At 46.9% G+C, this 16,749-nt stretch overlaps 1 protein-coding gene across 2 annotated transcripts; it reads right to left on the minus strand.

Annotated features, from left to right (window-relative positions):
- Positions 1–823: 823 nt before the first annotated feature.
- On the minus strand, positions 824–3,447 carry LOC122646876 (sarcoplasmic reticulum histidine-rich calcium-binding protein). Of its 2 annotated transcripts, none has more exons than XM_043840506.1 (2): positions 3,347–3,447; positions 824–1,991 (listed from the first exon to the last, which is right to left on the minus strand). In XM_043840506.1, exon 2 carries the CDS (start codon positions 1,930–1,932, stop codon positions 997–999), a length of 936 nt encoding a protein of 311 aa, XP_043696441.1. In that variant the 5' UTR covers positions 1,933–1,991; positions 3,347–3,447; the 3' UTR covers positions 824–996. The 2 variants fall into 2 exon arrangements, with proteins under 2 accessions (XP_043696441.1, XP_043696442.1); XM_043840507.1 differs by having other exon boundaries at positions 824–1,957; positions 3,347–3,441.
- Between the last annotated feature and the right edge of the window lie 13,302 nt (positions 3,448–16,749).

Consider the following 16,749-nt stretch of genomic DNA (forward strand, 5'->3'; position numbering starts at 1 on the left):
CATTGGCAGCCCAAGATATTTTATCAATGGACATCTTACATTAATTTCACTTGCAATTTATTAATTTCACTTGCAATTTTTAAGGGCGAAGGACATCCTGCTCTTTCCAGAAAGATCTAATACTGTCAAATAATGGTGTTGCTCATTTATACATCAATGCCCTCTCACCGCTGTTTTAAAAACTCAGTCAGATCGGTTGAATCGGAATTAGCCATGACCGATCTCTATTCAGATCTGAGTGGTCGATTCTAGGGTTCTTGAGAGCGATTCCATCACAGACCTATTTGATCTTCGCTTCTCATGCATACTCTGATCAATTGTGCAATGGATGACCTAAAGAATTAATAAGTTGACTGACATCTCCATTTTAACAAGATCATTGACACATGGCAATGGAATGGAACACATTGAAAGAACCAAGTTTACTTTGGTGTTTCATTCAATCTCTAGAAACCATCACCCATTCATGTTAGAACCTTGAATCAATGCAAATTTTAATTCATCAAAAAATCACACATCCAAGATGGCAATTGTAAACTTGAACTCCTTGCATCTAGTGTGCATGTTTAAGAACTCTTACGGGCGCCTATGAAAGTTAAAATCTAGGATCCTTCGACCATCTCTTGCATGAACATCGATTTAAGTGAAATCCCCACGGGAAGGTAAGTGCCGAGGACCCCATAGAACCATCCCTCTATTTGTTTTTAATGGAAACGAGATCCTCAATCTTTCCTCCTGATCTACTTCTGATGGGGCGATGCTGTATAATAAAGTATCACATTGCAACGATAAGGTTATGATTAAGGTGGAAGGAAGAAGAGAAAGAAGAAAACCCGAATTTAATTGAGGTCTATGTCTAACTGCAATTGTTATCCACATCAATTACCCAGATATGGGATTATCCCACCAAGGAAAAAAAACAGAAATAACAGTACCAACGCATAATTATTGACCATTTGTTTGTCAATAGAAGGTGTCTCCTAACTTTTTCAACTGTCAGGTACTGCAATTGTCATTGCTGGCGTTCCCATTCACCTTGTCAGCATGCTGAGCGTGGTCTCCATTCTCCAAGTGCTTCCCATTCTGTTCTTCCAAATGCTGTGGATGATGATCACTTTCATTGATTCGATGGGGCCTATGGTTGTGATTGTGGTGATGGTGATGACGGTGATGGTGACCATGTCGGTGATTACTTTTCTTATGCTTCCTCGGTTTACCTGATTCATCTAGGTCATCATCTGATGACTTCCCCAAGGATCGGCTCCTTTCTCTCCTTTCTCGCTTGTGATCAGATTCTGAAGAGCTAGAATCATCTGCACTAGATCGGCGATGGCGCTTGCGGTGTCTTGCATGCTGACGTTTATTATCATCAGAATCAGAAGACAAAGAATCTTCCTCGCTGGATCGGCGATGGCGTTTGTGGTGTCTAACATGATTTTTCCCAGCATGCTCTCCCTCACTTTCATCACTCGACTCTGAATCAGACCTTGAACTAGGGTGCCTATGCCTCCTCTTGTGAGATCGCTTCTTCCTGCGATCTTCCTCGGACCCACTCTCGTAGTCATCACTACTGATGATATCATCGTCCAATCTTGAAAGGCGCTTGTTTGGCCTTCGCTTGGATTTCTTCTCTTTCCTTCTCTCATTATCGCCCGAAATATCACAGTGCCCATGCTTCCTGTGCTTCTTGTGTGCTCTTTTTGCCGTCTTTCTCCCTGCATCACTGCTATCACTATCACTACTGTCATCAGATGACGATGCCGATTTTCTCTTATGCTTCGCAACTTTCAGCTTCTTTTCTTTTGCTTCAGCATCAGCTCTTGCCTTCGCAGCAGCTTCTAGCTTCTGTTCCCATTTCAAGGGGGCTTCTTTCTTCTCCAGCATTCTCTTCTTCTTCTCCTCGACCAACTGGATGAACTTCTTGCTATCCATTTGGGTTCCAAAACCAGATTAATAACTGCATTTCGGTAAGATGATGACCAGAAGTACATCTCACAGAAGAGAAAAATCAATGTTAGTTCTTCCATCAAATCCTTATTTACAAAATTATTAGGTTGGAATGTTTCATAGGCAATATAATTAGGACTTATATTGCAATTATCTAGAGAAGAAAGAGAAGCAAGTAGTACAGAAAAGGGACTTTTTCTGTCAACATCAAATGGATTACTTTAATTATCAAAATTCAGGACAAAGTAATCCAACCAGAATACAGAGAGCAAGAAAGAGAAGAAAATTAAAGGATTAACTACACAAACAGGACACCAAATGCATCAAATTTATCTCCAAATAACCCATGACTTTTTCCTCATCCCTCCCCCAGACCCAGTTTTATGATTCTATTAAGGCGTGAAACCTTTCTTCCAAACAAATAGACATTTTCCAGGAAACCCATTTCAGAGTGTCCCCTGTATTCTTCTAATGGGCACTTCCCATTAGCTTTCACCTCATCCAGTTCAATACAATTTGAGCTAGCTAATACTACTCCACTCGACATCATTTGCACAAAGAAAGGTATACATATCCCAACTACTTCCAGATATATGGATCTCAAATGCTTCCACCAGCACTGGTGCCCTGACTGACCTAACAAACTTACACAAGTTCCCAAAGAGGCTCAGACACTCTAAAACCTTCCACTATGCAATAGCATCTGCTCAAGTCAATATGTACCAAAGACTCCTCATAACAGTCAGAAGATCCTTATATCTTCAAGAAGAGCTCTAGAACATCCTTACGCCCTCAATAGGAGCTTTCACCTACCCAAATTCAATCACATCTTTTGCAGTAATGGGGTGAGATAAAAGCATTGCAGCATTCCCCTATGAATTCTCAATGGTGCATAATTCAAAAAACTTAGAACCTCAAACTGGGTTTCCTATAGATTATTTCTACCTCCTACTTGCTCCATATCCCCCCCCCCCCCCAATGTATCCCATAAGCTGTCATCTTTCAATCGACTAAAATCTAAACGTGTCTTCATAATTTTTTTTCCAAACCATGTTTACCACTGATTTATGAATTATGACTATGGTATTTGCTAACATGATCTGACACATTCATTTACACCTAGACAAAGTGAGGACTCTGACCAATTTGAATATTCAGTAATCACATTGTTCATAAACTCCTATCATTTCACCTGAGACGCTTAAAAGGAGGATAGCGACACAACAAAATGGTGAGTAACCATTTCGGTTTAGCATGTTATATTATAAACAACATATGAAGGCATCATACAACATGAATTACAATTACATAACCCATCTCATCAATATAATCTACATCCTAAAAAGAGCACAGAAAATAAGTAATTAACATTACATGAAGCTGCATCCATCTTTCTTACCTTATGCAAAAACCTGCGATGCACTTAGCACAGACTTTCCTAAAGCCAACCAAAGAATGAAGCTTCCTCCTTTCTCCCTAGGAAAAAGCTTGAACCTTAAAGCCACAAAGTAAATGATTGGAGATCAATCAACACGAGGACAATATCACCATTCACCAGACAGGAAAAACAAAACCATGCCAAACAGTTACATAAAAAGCTTACTAAGAATATTAAGCACAAAACGAGACCTGATCATTTGATTGCAGAATTTTGAAACTCTATGGGTTTAACAAGGCTCAAAGCCCGATAAACAAGCAAATACATGCAATAGACAAATTTTCAACCCTAGATCAAGGATACCCTTGTTACTAACGCACTCTAACCCAACACTACAAAGCAAGCAAGTGAATATATCGGAGGACACCTGAACAAAAAAGAGACACTTTGACCAGAGAAATCCCTAAACGGTAAAAAAAATTAAAGCTAAAACCCTTGTAGACGAAACATGGACGAGAAAGAAACGAATACTGATGGTATAAATCGCCTAAACATATGCATGGAAATTTAAACCCTAAATAACACGCAAAAGAAACCCTAAACAAAGAATTCTAACAAAAAAAAAATTAAGTAAACGAAAACAGTTTATGTTTCAAAGATTAAAACCCTAAATTTATACCTGTGTGAGGGAGAAACAGAGCGACAAGCCAAAGGATCGAATGGCAGATCGAAATAATGAGTGATATCCGCCTCACTTCCACTGAGACTCTTTCTATCAAGCCTCCGTCGAGCGTCTTCTCTCCTTGCTTCTTGCTCTCAGAAAGAATCTATCCTGACCGGGCGCTCGATCTATATATATTTAAAAAGTAACGGATGCGTAATGCGCACCCGGCCTCTCAGAGTGTCAGTAGCGCGTTGCTATAAGTATCCTCTAAAGTCCACGAGTCTACAACAGGCATCTACAAGCAGAACATTCCATCAAATCAAATAATGGTGATAGCCTAGTTTGACCCGGCAAGCCTGAGCCCATCCAAACCCGTCCTAAGTCCAATAGGGGCTGCGTATTCGGCCTCTACAGTCAGGTCGGGTTGTCGGGTCAGGCTTGGCCCAGATCATTCATATATAAATAATTGAAAAAGAATGCTACCGGATTGTGTGGTCCCTATGCCCAAACTTGAGCGATTATCATTAGTACTCTCTCTGAAATTAAAAAAAATTTCATTCATGTTGATGCCTCTTACGTGCGTTCTCATTGACTATTGCGGTGTTGCAAGGCTACGAGATTAGGGATCAATTAGCGATTCTTGCCCTATAATAAATATATGGGGAGAATGTCCATGATGCCAATCGAAAGGAATCGGCACACCACGATTTGGTTAATTCATTTTTTTTAATGTGATGTATCCACAACAATCTCATTGCTTTTGATGAGGAAGGGGGTCGACCACCTACCTTCTTCTATAGACAGGAGATCTACTTCATATAAGCATATCAAACCTTGAGCTGAATCAATCAAGTTGGTCTACCCGATCGAAAAAATTCGAACCGAACCAATTCCCTATCGGGTTGTCTTTGGTTTGGAGTATTAATGTATTATGACTGGTGTTGCGTCAAGAAATCGCTCAGCAGTCCTTCGAGTGCCGTAACCTGTAAAAGACCCTGGGTGACAAAGGAGAACTGGTGTGGTTCCGGCCTAGGACTCTCCAATGCCTAAGTTAGATCTCTCTGAGCAAATAGATGAATAGTATTATTCACTATGAGTTAAGATATCCCCTGATGGGGCTATGTACCTTGCCTTTTATAGTAGAGTATGGCGGTGTGGAGAGTCCCAGTTGATGTAGAGTGTTTGTCGTAGGTGATAGAGTCCTTGAGTAGCAGGGCTCCTCTTTGATAGGTTGTCTCCCGTGAGACGTGGTGTCATGATAGACTTGGTAGTCGTCTTCCTGTAAGACGTAGTGTCCTTGATAGACTTGGCATCCTTGGTGGATAGACCTCATCGACGTGGTAGATGAGGTTCCTAGTATATGAGTCCATTCAGACTACGTGACTCGATAGGCGGTGGCCCAGAGTCCTTGGGGTTGCGATCTGTGTCTTGTTGATGGCAATGGTGATTGTCGTGTTCGAGGGAGATTGTGCCCGGGGATGACGTGTTCGGGGAATCCGTGCCCTGGGGTCTTCATCCAGGGGGGTTGGCGCCCAGGGAGGTCCACGCCCCCAAGGGGGTTGGCGCCCAAGGGTGGCCGCACCTGATGGGATTCGCGCCCGTGGGTGTTGGTGGTCGGTGCCTACGGTTGGTCCTTCATTGGCCCTGTTTTGGCTCCCTTCCTTGGACTGGGACACGTGGCGACCTCTGATTAGTTGGAGTGAATTTGGGGTTCATCATTTGCCCCCACTCTCTTGGAACAGAGTGCTCAAGAGAGTATCTTCTGCATTCTTGTATCAATTAGGGGGTTCCCTGCAAACAATTTCTTCTCTGAGGGTGTGTTTGTAAATAATTTGGTGAGGGAGAGGTTATGGGTTCAAACCTCTCCTCTCCCATTTTTTGTCTCTTTTTCTTTTTTCCCTTCTTTTTGTAGATATTTGCCCTTGTCTCATTCTCCCTTTTTACTTTTTGCTTTCCATTTCTCTTCCTCTCTCTCTTGGTTTTGCTCTCTTTACTTTTTGCATCTTCCACTCTGGCTTGGCCTTGAGTTTTGTCACTATTCATTATGCCCCCCATGTGTTTGTTCTTGGGTCACCATGGAGAGTAGTGTCTTCTACTTGCTTTCTTGACTCTTCTAGTCTTGCCTCTGGACTTGGTTTGCTTCATGGTATGCATGGCTCGATGCTTGGTCCTTGCCTTGTCCTCACACTAGCGTGCCTAGCTTGCCTTGGCCCGCGTTTGCCCATTGCCAACTGGGCTCACCCCTGTTGCTCTATCGATGCTTGCTCGTGACCCGCGGTCTGCGCCTGTCGCTTGGCCGACGCCTAGCCGCGGTCCACACCTGCTCAGTGTACCTACTGCTCGTTCGGCGCCCATCCCACGCGGTCCATGCCTGTCAAGGAGTCTACGCCCGGTGTTTCGATCGGTGCCCTTCTGTCATGGTCCACGCCTGCTGTCTGATTGGCGCCTATCCGCCGTGGTCCGCGCCCATCAGGGGATCCACGCCTACTGTCTGATCGGCGCCAATCCACCGCGGTCCGCGCCCCTCTGGTCCCCGTCCCTCTGGTTCGCGCCCATCTGGTCCGCGCCCCTTCAATTCACGCCCTTTCGATTCGTGCCCTTTGATCGGCGTCTGGTATGCTCCTTTCTTTCTCTTCTTCTTCTTCTTCTTCTTCTTTCTTTTCTTTTCTTTTCTTTTCTTTTCTTTTTTTTTTTTCTTTTTTTTTTTTTGTTTGGTTATGCATTGGTAGTTGTAGGTTGTCATCCCTTTCTTCACGTTGGTTGCTTTGCTTTGGGAGACCGTCATTCTGAGTAAGTAGCTAATAGCTAGTGTGCTTCATTGTTTGTCCATGTCTTCATCTAATGACTCTATTCCGACTACGGTCTTTGTTGGATCTGTTGAGGAGTCTTCTTCGGGGTCGTCATCTCCCGCGGATACTTCTTCTTCCTTGCCTTCCCCTATTGCTAGTGATGGGGAGGAGGAGGCTTCTGGAGGTCCAGCCCCTAGTAGGGGTCGTAAGGCCTCCAGAGCTTCTACTTTAGTCGGTGACCCTAGGAGCAAGTTGGCTCATATTCCTAGCATCTTGACTTCTTCGGACTTGGCATCACTTCATCGGGAGTACTATATACCCTCTGAGGTTGTGCTTCGCATCCCTGGTCCTGATGACCGCGCTTACTCCCATCGAGCGGATTAGGTCTGCCTTTATCGTATCTTCTTCGCCCATGGTCGTCGTTTCCCTATCTCCAATTTTATGGAGTTGGTGTTGGAGCACTGGGGTCTCACTCCTAGGCAGGTGTTGCCCAACTCTTGGCATGTCATTCTGGGCTTCTATGTGTTCTTCGCTCGGATGGACCGTGCCGCCACCGTTCCCCTGTTCTCTTACTTCTATGTGTTGAAGAAGGGGGAAGGGCGGTGTTACCACTTCGCCCGTCGTCTCCCTAGGGGGTCGCTCATCACGCTCGATCCTCTGGTGGGGATCACCAGCTCGGTGAAGTATTGGAGAGACCGCTTCTTTTTTGCCATGATCCCCCGATGTGCCTTGCGATCAACCTGGGAGGTTATTGATGTTAAGGGGGTGAACTACCCTCTTGATTTGAGTGACTTTGAGCGCGACTCCCTCCAACGATGTCAGGGATGCGACCCGTTCGACGTCCTCAGCTGGATTCTGAGGCCTTCTTATGCCTTTGGAAGTTGAGTCCTGGTAAGACATTTGGCTTCTTTGGTATTTGCTTATGTACTTTTCTTCTGTGTACTTGTTGTCTGACTTGTTTTATGTTTCTTGATTGTATGTTGTGGTGTAGTGGATATTCGACCGGATCTTAGTGTCTTCCACTCGAATCTACGGAAGAGGAGTACTCAAACTATTCCACCTGGGGTTGGTTCTTCTGCTGCTGATCCTCCAGTTCCTGCTTCTTCTCCTTCCGGGGTCGCTGGGACCAAGCGGAAGGGAGGCCCTAACCCCCTGGCTCGGTGAGGACTGGGCCGCGAGTTATCCTTCTGTGGTTGTCTCATACTGTTGTTGTTCCTGGATCCTCTGTTCCACCCCCTTCTAGAGGCAAAGGGGTGGTCTCCTCTTCTTCTGACACTGTTGCTGATCCGCCCACCTCCTCTCCTTTAGTGCTACCTTGGGATCTTCAGGAGGGAGCGATGTTGACCAGTCGTAGTGTATGCCGAGAGTGGCTGGATATGGGGAGGCTTCCCATTGAGTGTTCGATCCTGCAGGGGTTTAATGACACCTTCCTGACACAGTCCCTCTACCAGGATCTGGCTTCTGTGATTTGTGCTTCTCACTCTTTTGCTTTTGGTGTTATTATTGTTCTTGTACTTGGGATGATTCTTTGTGGCTATGTTGCTTGCAGGTCCAACATCGTGTCACGGAGACGGTGCTTCGCCTGGAGAGCCATGCCTTTTGAGAGATCCAGCTGAACTGCAAGTTCCAGGGCTTGGAGAAGGGGCTTCAGGGGTATAAGGTTGCCCGAGAGGAGGCCGTGGCACGAGAGAGGAGTGTGGCTGAGGAGCTCAGGGTGGCGTCTGCTGCAGCGGTTGAGAGCTCATCTAGAGTTCGTGCCCTGGAGGAGGAGCTTCGCGCCTTGAGGAGGAGTCATGAGGTTGAGGTGTCCGAGGCCGAGGAGCAAGCAGTGGCAGCTTATCAGAAGTCTCCTGAGATCACTGCGTACTTCTACAAGTACAATCAGGAGATATATGATGACGGCATCCAAGAATTGGCGGTCCGCATTCTGGAGACGACCCTCGACTATGATTTCTCTGGGTTCCTGGAGGTCACCATGTTGTTGCCTGTGACTGAGGCTGTGGCTCGTGCTTCTCCGGAGGGCGATGCTGTGGCGATGGAGGAGGGGGTGGTCTTGCCAGAGGAGAGTGTTGCTCGCCTTGCTGAGACTGATATGATGTCCCCCACTGGGTCGGATGCCGCCCCTCTGTCTGATGCACCTTGAGTTGATAGGTGTTTTTTGGATGTTGAACTTTGGATTATGCTCTCTTTTGGATTGTATGTACCTGACTTTTTTTATCTTCTTCGATGTGGATGTTGCATATATGTGATCTTTGTTGCCTTGATGGCTCTCTTACCTTTGTAATCCTCGGTGGTCTGTAGTCCTTAGTGATGTTCACGTCTTGGCGGTCTACGGACCTTGGTGGCATAACGCCTTGGTGGTCAACGGACCTTGGTAGCCAACGGGCCTTGGTGGCATAACGCCTTGGTGGTCAACGGACCTTGGTTGCCAACGGGCCTTGCTGGCATAACGCCTTGGTGGCCAACGGGTCTTGGTGGTATAACGCCTTGGTGGTCAATGGACCTTGGTGGCCAACGGGCCTTGGTGCGGTGGAAGTAATCCGGTCGAGTAGTAGAAGATGAGTATTTTCGAAACCAACTCTTTACTTCAATAAAAAATTTCAAATTATTCTTAAAACAATGATGTCATCTATTGCTACTACTACTATTACCACTACCGTTACTATTTTACTATTGTTGTTGGTGGTGCTGCTGCTCTGCTGCAGTTACTTCTACTGATTGTACTTCTTCAGGTGTTCTGAGCTCCAGGTACGGTCTACCTTCTTGCCCCCTGGAGTTTTCAAGCGGTATGTCCCTGGACGTATCTGCTTGGAAACTATGTATGGTCCTTCCCAATTTGCTGATAGCTTCCCTTCTTTTCGCAGCTGCGATGCACTTGCCCTCCTTAGGACTAGGTCCCCCTGGTGAAATAACCTCTCTCGCAGCCTGGGGTTGTAGTATTTGGCTGTGCGCTACTGGTACGCCACGTTTCTCAAGAGTGCCTTCTCTCGTACCTCATCCAAGAAGTCCAAATTTGCTCGCAGTCCATCTATGTATGTCCTTTCATTGAAGTGCAGTACTCTGTGGTATATGGCGAAGACCTCTACCGGTGCCAGTGCCTCTGTGCCATATGCTAGGCGAAATGGACTTTCCCCTGTGGGTGTTCTTACTGTGGTGCGGTATGCCCATAGGACACTCAGTAGTTCTTCGACCCACTTCCCTTTGGCTCCTTCCAGTCTTTTCTTTATGCCATCTAGTAGGGTTCGGTTTGTTACCTCCACCTGACCATTGGCATGTGGGTATGCTACCGAAACAGGCCGATAGTCAATGTTGTAGCTTTGGTAGAAGGCTCTGAACTTGGGGTTGTTGAATTGCTTCCCATTGTCGGAGACTATGATTTTTGGCACACAGAACCTGTAGATGATGTCGTCACGGACGAACTTCTCCATTTCATTCTCTGTGATCTTGGCCTCTACCCACTTGGTGAAGTAGTCGATGGCGACCACCAAGTACCTGCGGTTGCCTGATGCTGTTGTGAAGTCCCCCAAGATGTCGACCCCCCACATGGCAAAGGGAATGGGGTTGAGGATCGATGTAAGTTTGGTGGCGGGTAGATGGGGTACTGGGGCGAACAATTGACATTGCTCGTAAGCCTTGATGTATTGTATTGCTTCCTCTTGCATTCTCGGCCAGTAGAGTCCTTGTTGAAGGAATTTGTAAGCTAAATGTCGTCCTCCCATGTGGCTTCCACAGATCCCCTCATGTACTTTTGTTAGGGTATATTGGGCTCCCTTGGGTCCTAGGCACCGAAGCAGTGGTGTTGTGGCCCCCCTCTTGTACAGTACTCTGTCCAGGACTGTGTACTTTGCAGCTTTCATCCTTATCTTCCTTGCTTCGACCTTGTCTTCTAGTAAGACGTCGTTCTGTAGGTAGTTGAGTATAGGGTCCATCCAGCTAGGCCCTTCCTCAATTTCGTTGACTTGCTTCTCCTGGTATGTTGGTTCATGCAATATTTCCACGTACACTGCACTGGCCAAGTTTCTGAGTTCATCATTGGCTAGCCTGGACAGTGCATCGACGGTGGCATTTTTTGCCCTGGGAACTCGAACCATCTCGAACTTCATGAACCCCTCAATCAATTCATGAGCACGTGCTAGATATGATGCCATTTGCTCGACCTTCGTCTCATACTCTCCATTCACCTGATTTACCACTAGCTGGGAGTCACTCCGGATGGATAGGTGTGTGACTTGAATGGCTTTGGCCACCCAGAGTCCAGCCAGTAGTGCTGCGTACTCTGCTTCATTTTTGGATGCTGGGAAGGCGAACCGGAGAGCATACTGGATTCAAAATCCTTCAGAGTTGGTGAGTATGAAACCAGCTCCGTTTCCTGTGGTGTTACTCGAACCATCCACGAACATCTCCCATGATCCTCGGTCTTGGTCCTCTGGTTCCTCTGCTTCTACCTCAGTCTCCGGTAGGGTGCATTCGGCGACGAAGTCTGCTAGAGCTTGGCCTTTAATGGCTGTCTTGGGTTGGTACCTGATGTCGTGTTCGCTCAGTTCAACCGTCCAGGCGATCAACCATCTAGAGATGTCTGGCTTGTACAGTACCTTCTTCAATGGTAAGTTGGTGAGGACTGTGATGGTATGGGCTTGGAAGTAAGGTCTAAGCTTCTTAGCCGCGATCACCAGTGCATACGCTACCTTCTCAATCCTTGAGTACTTGGTCTTTGCATCAATCAAGAGATGGCTCACATAATAGATGGGTTTTTATATTTTACCCTCTTCTTTTAGTAGCACTGCGCTCACTGCGACGGGTGTCGCAGCCAAGTAGATCTGCAACTCTTCGTTGGGTTCTGGGCGCCCAAGCAATGGTGGATTCTCGAGGTACACCTTCAACTCTTCAAACGCTTTTTGACATTCCTCTGTCCATGCAAAGTCTTTAGGACTTCGGAGGTTCTTCAATGTCTTGAAGAATGGCAGACACTTGTCTCCCGACCGTGACACGAACCTTGAAAGGGCACCAATCCTTCCATTCAATCTCTGTGTTTCTCTGACTGTCCGAGGTGGTGCCATCTCTTGGATGGCCTTGATCTTGGATGGGTTGGCTTCTATTCCCCGTACTGAGACCATAAACCCCAAGAATTTTCCTGACGTCACCCCAAAGGCGCACTTCGTAGGGTTTAACTTCATCTGGTTCCTTCTCAGTACGGCGAACACTTCTTTCAGGTCGGTCAGGTGTTGGTGGGCTTGGATGCTTTTCACGAGCATGTCATCTACGTACACCTCCATATTGCGCCCAATCTGTTCTTCGAACATCTTGTTGACCATCCTCTGGTGGGTGGCCCCTGCATTCTTCAATCCGAATGACATGACATGATAGCAATAGTTCTCCTTATTCGTTCGGAAGGCGGTGTAAGACTCGTCATCCTCATGCATGAGGATCTGATTATAGCCAGAATAGGTGTCCATGAAACTCAGCATTTCATGTCCGACGGTGGCATCGATCAGCAGATCGATCCTGGGTAGTGGGTACTCGTCTTTTGGGCATGCCTTGCTCAAGTCAGTGTAGTCGACGCACATTCTCCACTTCCCATTAGGCTTGGGTACCATGACCACGTTCGCGAGCTAGGTAGGGAACTCTTCCCTGATGAACCCTGCTCGGCTCAACTTCTCGACCGCTTCTTTGATGGCTGCCTGTCGATCGAGGGTGAAATTTCTTCTCTTTTGCTGGACGGGCTTTCTAGTTGGGTCTACATGCAACCTGTGCTCTGCTATGGATCTAGGTATGCCTAGCATGTCTGCAGTTGACCATGCGAAGACATCCATATTAGTCTGGAGGAGGTGCCCCAGCTCTTCTTTCTGTTCATCACTCAATAATGAGCCAACCTGTACGACCTTGGAAGGGTCGTCTTTGCTGAGTGGCCAGGCGATGATGTCCTCCACTAGTCTTCTTCTTTTTTCTGTCAGTTCATCTCTCTGGTCACTGACCAGGTTCTCTATGCATAGTGCCATCCCTCGTGTGTTGCCATTGTTCTTCTTCACGAAGGTGGCATAGCAGTCTCTGGCCTTCTTCTGATTACCTCGAACTTCCCCCACTCCGTTGTCAGTGGGGAACTTCATCTTCAGGTGGAGTGGAGACACCACACCTCTAAGGGCTATTAGGGAAGGTCGCCCTAGGAGGCCATTGAACGACACCACGGACCTAACGACCATAAAGTTTACCATGATAGTCACCTATTGAGGGTGCTCTCCAAAGGTGACGGGTAGCTTTATAGTGCTTCTGATGGAGGCTGTGGCGCCTGAGAATCCATGGACGTAGGTGGGCTCTGGCTTGAGTTGATCGTCTCTGAATCTGAACTTGCGGTAGGCTTCCAGTGAGAGTACATCCACGGACGCCCCTATGTCTATCAGCATCCTGTGCACGGGTCGGTTGGCTATCTCCACCTGTACTACTAAGGCATCCTCATGTGGAAAGCTCACAGCTTCCAAGTCATCATTCAAGAAGGAGATCATCGTCTCGATCTTGGCCATCTTGCTTGGCTTCTCTGCTACTCCTGGCATGGGCTTTGGCCTTCCTGGTTGATTCTTGCCCCGGTCCTCCAAGTATGGTGAGGATGGGGGCTCCCTTGGTACCGCTGGGTTCTGCTACATCTCTTCTTTCATCAGTGTGGTCTCTCTCTCTATCTTGGTCCGCTCTTCTTTCTTCCCTCCTTGCTTCTCTTTCTGGTCACGTCCTCGATCTCCTCAGCCCGAACGACCATCACGTACTTGTTCAAGCTCCCTGCTTTCACAAGGCCCTCTATCTCCCTCTTCAGTTGGTAGCAATCTTTCGTGTCATGCCCATAGTCTTTGTGGAAGAGACAGTACTTGTTGGGATTGCGCTTCTCAGGTAAAGCTAACATGGGTCATGGCCATCGAATTAGGTCACGGTCCTGGATCTGCATAAGGATTTGGGACCTGGTGGTGTTCAGCGGTGTGAACTCTGGACTCCCTGCTCTCTTACTCCTCTTTAGACAATGGTCACTTCTTCCTGTTGGGCGATCGCCCTTGACCGTGGTCTTCTTTTGCTTGATGCTGCTCTGGAAGCGGGTCATAAACTGTTCGCATAGTTTTGCAAATGACCCAATCGATCGTGGTCGTAGTCTGGAGAACCATGAGGTCGCCGCACCCTTGAGGGATGCAGGGAATGCTCGACAGGATACCACGTCCGATCCACCATATAGCATCATCATGCCATTGAAATAGTTGATGTGGTCATTAGGGTCGGTGGCACCACTTTAGAGTTCAAAGGTGGGTAGCCTAAACCTGGATGGGAGTGAGGCTGACATAATCTCTTATGAGAAGGGGTGTTGTCCAGGGATTGAGTGTGTCTCACCCTTGGTCTGCTTCTTCAACCCTTCCAGCTTCTCGTCCAACTCTCGGAGTCTCTTGTCTAGCTCTTCATCCCGTATTTACCCTTCACGTCTGACTAGTAGTTTGCTGGGAGCTCGTTCGCATCCTCTCCTAGAAGTCCCCTCTGATCTCGACTGTTGGCGAGATGGTGAAGGGTCGCATCGTGATGAATCTTGTCTTGATCGCGAGGGGCTTGCTTCACGGTAAGTCTGGCTTTGCTCTGGGGCATAGCTTCCTCCTAGTCGACCATCAAACACCGACCTCTGGATGGACCCTTCAGGATTAGGTACCAATGATCGGTGTGATGGTGTTCTCCCCTAATTTGACCGTGCTGGAGGATCCGTCGATCTCCCCCTAGGTTGGGAAGGCTCTCCCCGCTGCCTGGTATGCTTCTCTGATCGGTCACCCCTGGGAGGGGTCCTCCTGGGGCTCTGTTCCCGTCGAGGATTCGTCCTATGACGGTGTGATGTCGCACGCTGTCTCAGGTAGTCACAGAAGAGTCGTTGATCCTCAAGGATCTGTCGCTGTAGGTCATTGATCTGACCCATAGTTGCTGGGGCATTGGAGTCCGGTACCACCTCCACCACCACTTCATTGTTGGGTTCGACCATCGCAACTTGATCATCATCCGGGATCTCCCTCTCCAGAGAGACATGGTCCTGGTTATTGACTCTGTGACATGAGCTCTCTGGAGGAGGTGATCCATTCCCCTCCCTCGGGGCATTGTTGGTGGAGGGAGCGGTCTTCTTGCCTCGCGGTGACATGATTGAACAGATATGGAAACTAGCTAGTAAAGGTGATGGCTAGCGTCGTTCCCACAGACGGTGCCAATCTGTTGCGTCAAGAAATTGCTCAACGGTCCTTCGAGTGTCGTAACCTGTAAAAGACCCTGGGTGACAAAGGAGAACCAGTGTGGTTCCGGCCTAGGACTCTCCAATGCTTAAGTTAGATCTCTCTGAACAAACAGATGAATAGTAGTATTCAATATGAGTTAAGATGTCCCCTGATGGGGCTGTGTACCTTGCCTTTTATAGTACAGTATGGCGGTATGGAGAGTCCCAGTTGATGTAGAGTGTTTGCCGTAGGTGATAGAGTCCCTGAGTAGCAGGGTACCTCTTTGATAGGCTGTCTCCCATGAGACGTGGTGTCACGATAGACTTGGTAGTCGTCTTCCTGTAAGACGTAGTGTCCTTGATAGACTTGGCATCCTTGGTGGATAGACCTCATCTACGTGGTAGATGAGGTTCCTAGTAAATGAGTCCGTTCAGACTACGTGACTCGATAGGCGGTGGCCCAGAGTCCTTGGTGATGCGATCTGTGTCTTGTTGATGGCGATGATGACTGCCGTGTTCAAGGGAGACTGTGCCCGGTGATGACATGTTTAGGAATCCGTGCCCCGGGGTCTTCATCCAAGGGGGTTGGTGCCCAAGGAGATCCACGCCCCAAGGGGGTTGGCGCCCAGGGAGGTCCATGCCCCCAAGGGGGTTGGCGCCCAACGGTGGCCGCGCCCGATGGGGTTCGCTCCCTTGGGTGTTGGTGGTCGGTGCCTATGGTTGGTCCTTCGCTGGCCCTGTTTTGGCTCCCTTCCTTGGACTGGGACTCGTGGTGACCTCTGATTGGTTGGAGTGAATTTGGGGTTCATCAACTGGTTTAAAATCAGGCTGTAATGGGCCATAAGGAAAATTGAATCAAATCATGCCTGATGTCAAACCAATAATAATCCGATAAGAGGAAATCGAAATGAATTGAATCCAAATCAAACCAAGATTGTAATCAAACGACAATCGAACCTTCTCTTAACGGACCGGCTAAACTGGTTTAGTTGATCGAAAATCAGACCAAATTGACCATTTGACACCCCTAGTCCAAACATTCAAAGTAGGAGAAAGAACATAATAAAAAAAAACCCATGTTAGAGAGAAATTGCACACTCGCGTTGTGGGGAAGTTTTTCCCATAATGTACATAGGGGATTGTCCGAATGACACCTCCATAGATCTATTTGGAACACATAATCTTGATTGCCCCTTATTCTTATTCCCAAAAATTTATAAATAAATAAAAAAAGAGAAAGTTTCTAAAATAATTTATAAGTTTATTCAATATTAGGGAAAAAGAAATTTGTCCGAGAGTGTAGCCTACGCCAGCACTACCATCATTCTATCTCTCTCCTCTCAATATGAAAAGACACATCTGCCCCCTTATTTTGAGGAGGACAGAGATAGACACATGGGCCACAAAAAAACTACTTCCCTTATTATTATATCATTGTCAAGATGTATCACTGTCTTGGACACTATTTAACATACATGTGAAATGTAGAGTTTTACTTACCTTTATTAAAAAAAAGATAAAAGGCAAAAAAAACAAGGTTACAAATTATCTAACATCTTAAGGGAACCTAAGATTGGGTTACGTCTAGGCTAAGTTAAGGGGATCTAGGGTTCAAACCTAACTTAGCCTAGTCCGGTCGAGAGCACTGCTAATCACCACAACTATTCTATGAATAGGTCTATCAAACATAAATATCTCTAGATTGGACTAATCAAAGAACTTTCTACTGTGATATTTTAATAAGATAATAACAGAAAAATTA

The sequence above is a fragment of the Telopea speciosissima genome, chromosome 11 (genome assembly GCF_018873765.1).
Source record: "Telopea speciosissima isolate NSW1024214 ecotype Mountain lineage chromosome 11, Tspe_v1, whole genome shotgun sequence".
Classification (NCBI taxonomy): Eukaryota; Viridiplantae; Streptophyta; class Magnoliopsida; order Proteales; family Proteaceae; genus Telopea; species Telopea speciosissima.

Excerpts from the sequence above, each read along its gene's own strand:
- LOC122646876 (XM_043840506.1), bottom strand. The coding sequence starts at position 1,932 with ATGGATAGCAAGAAGTTCATCCAGTTGGTCGAGGAGAAGAAGAAGAGA.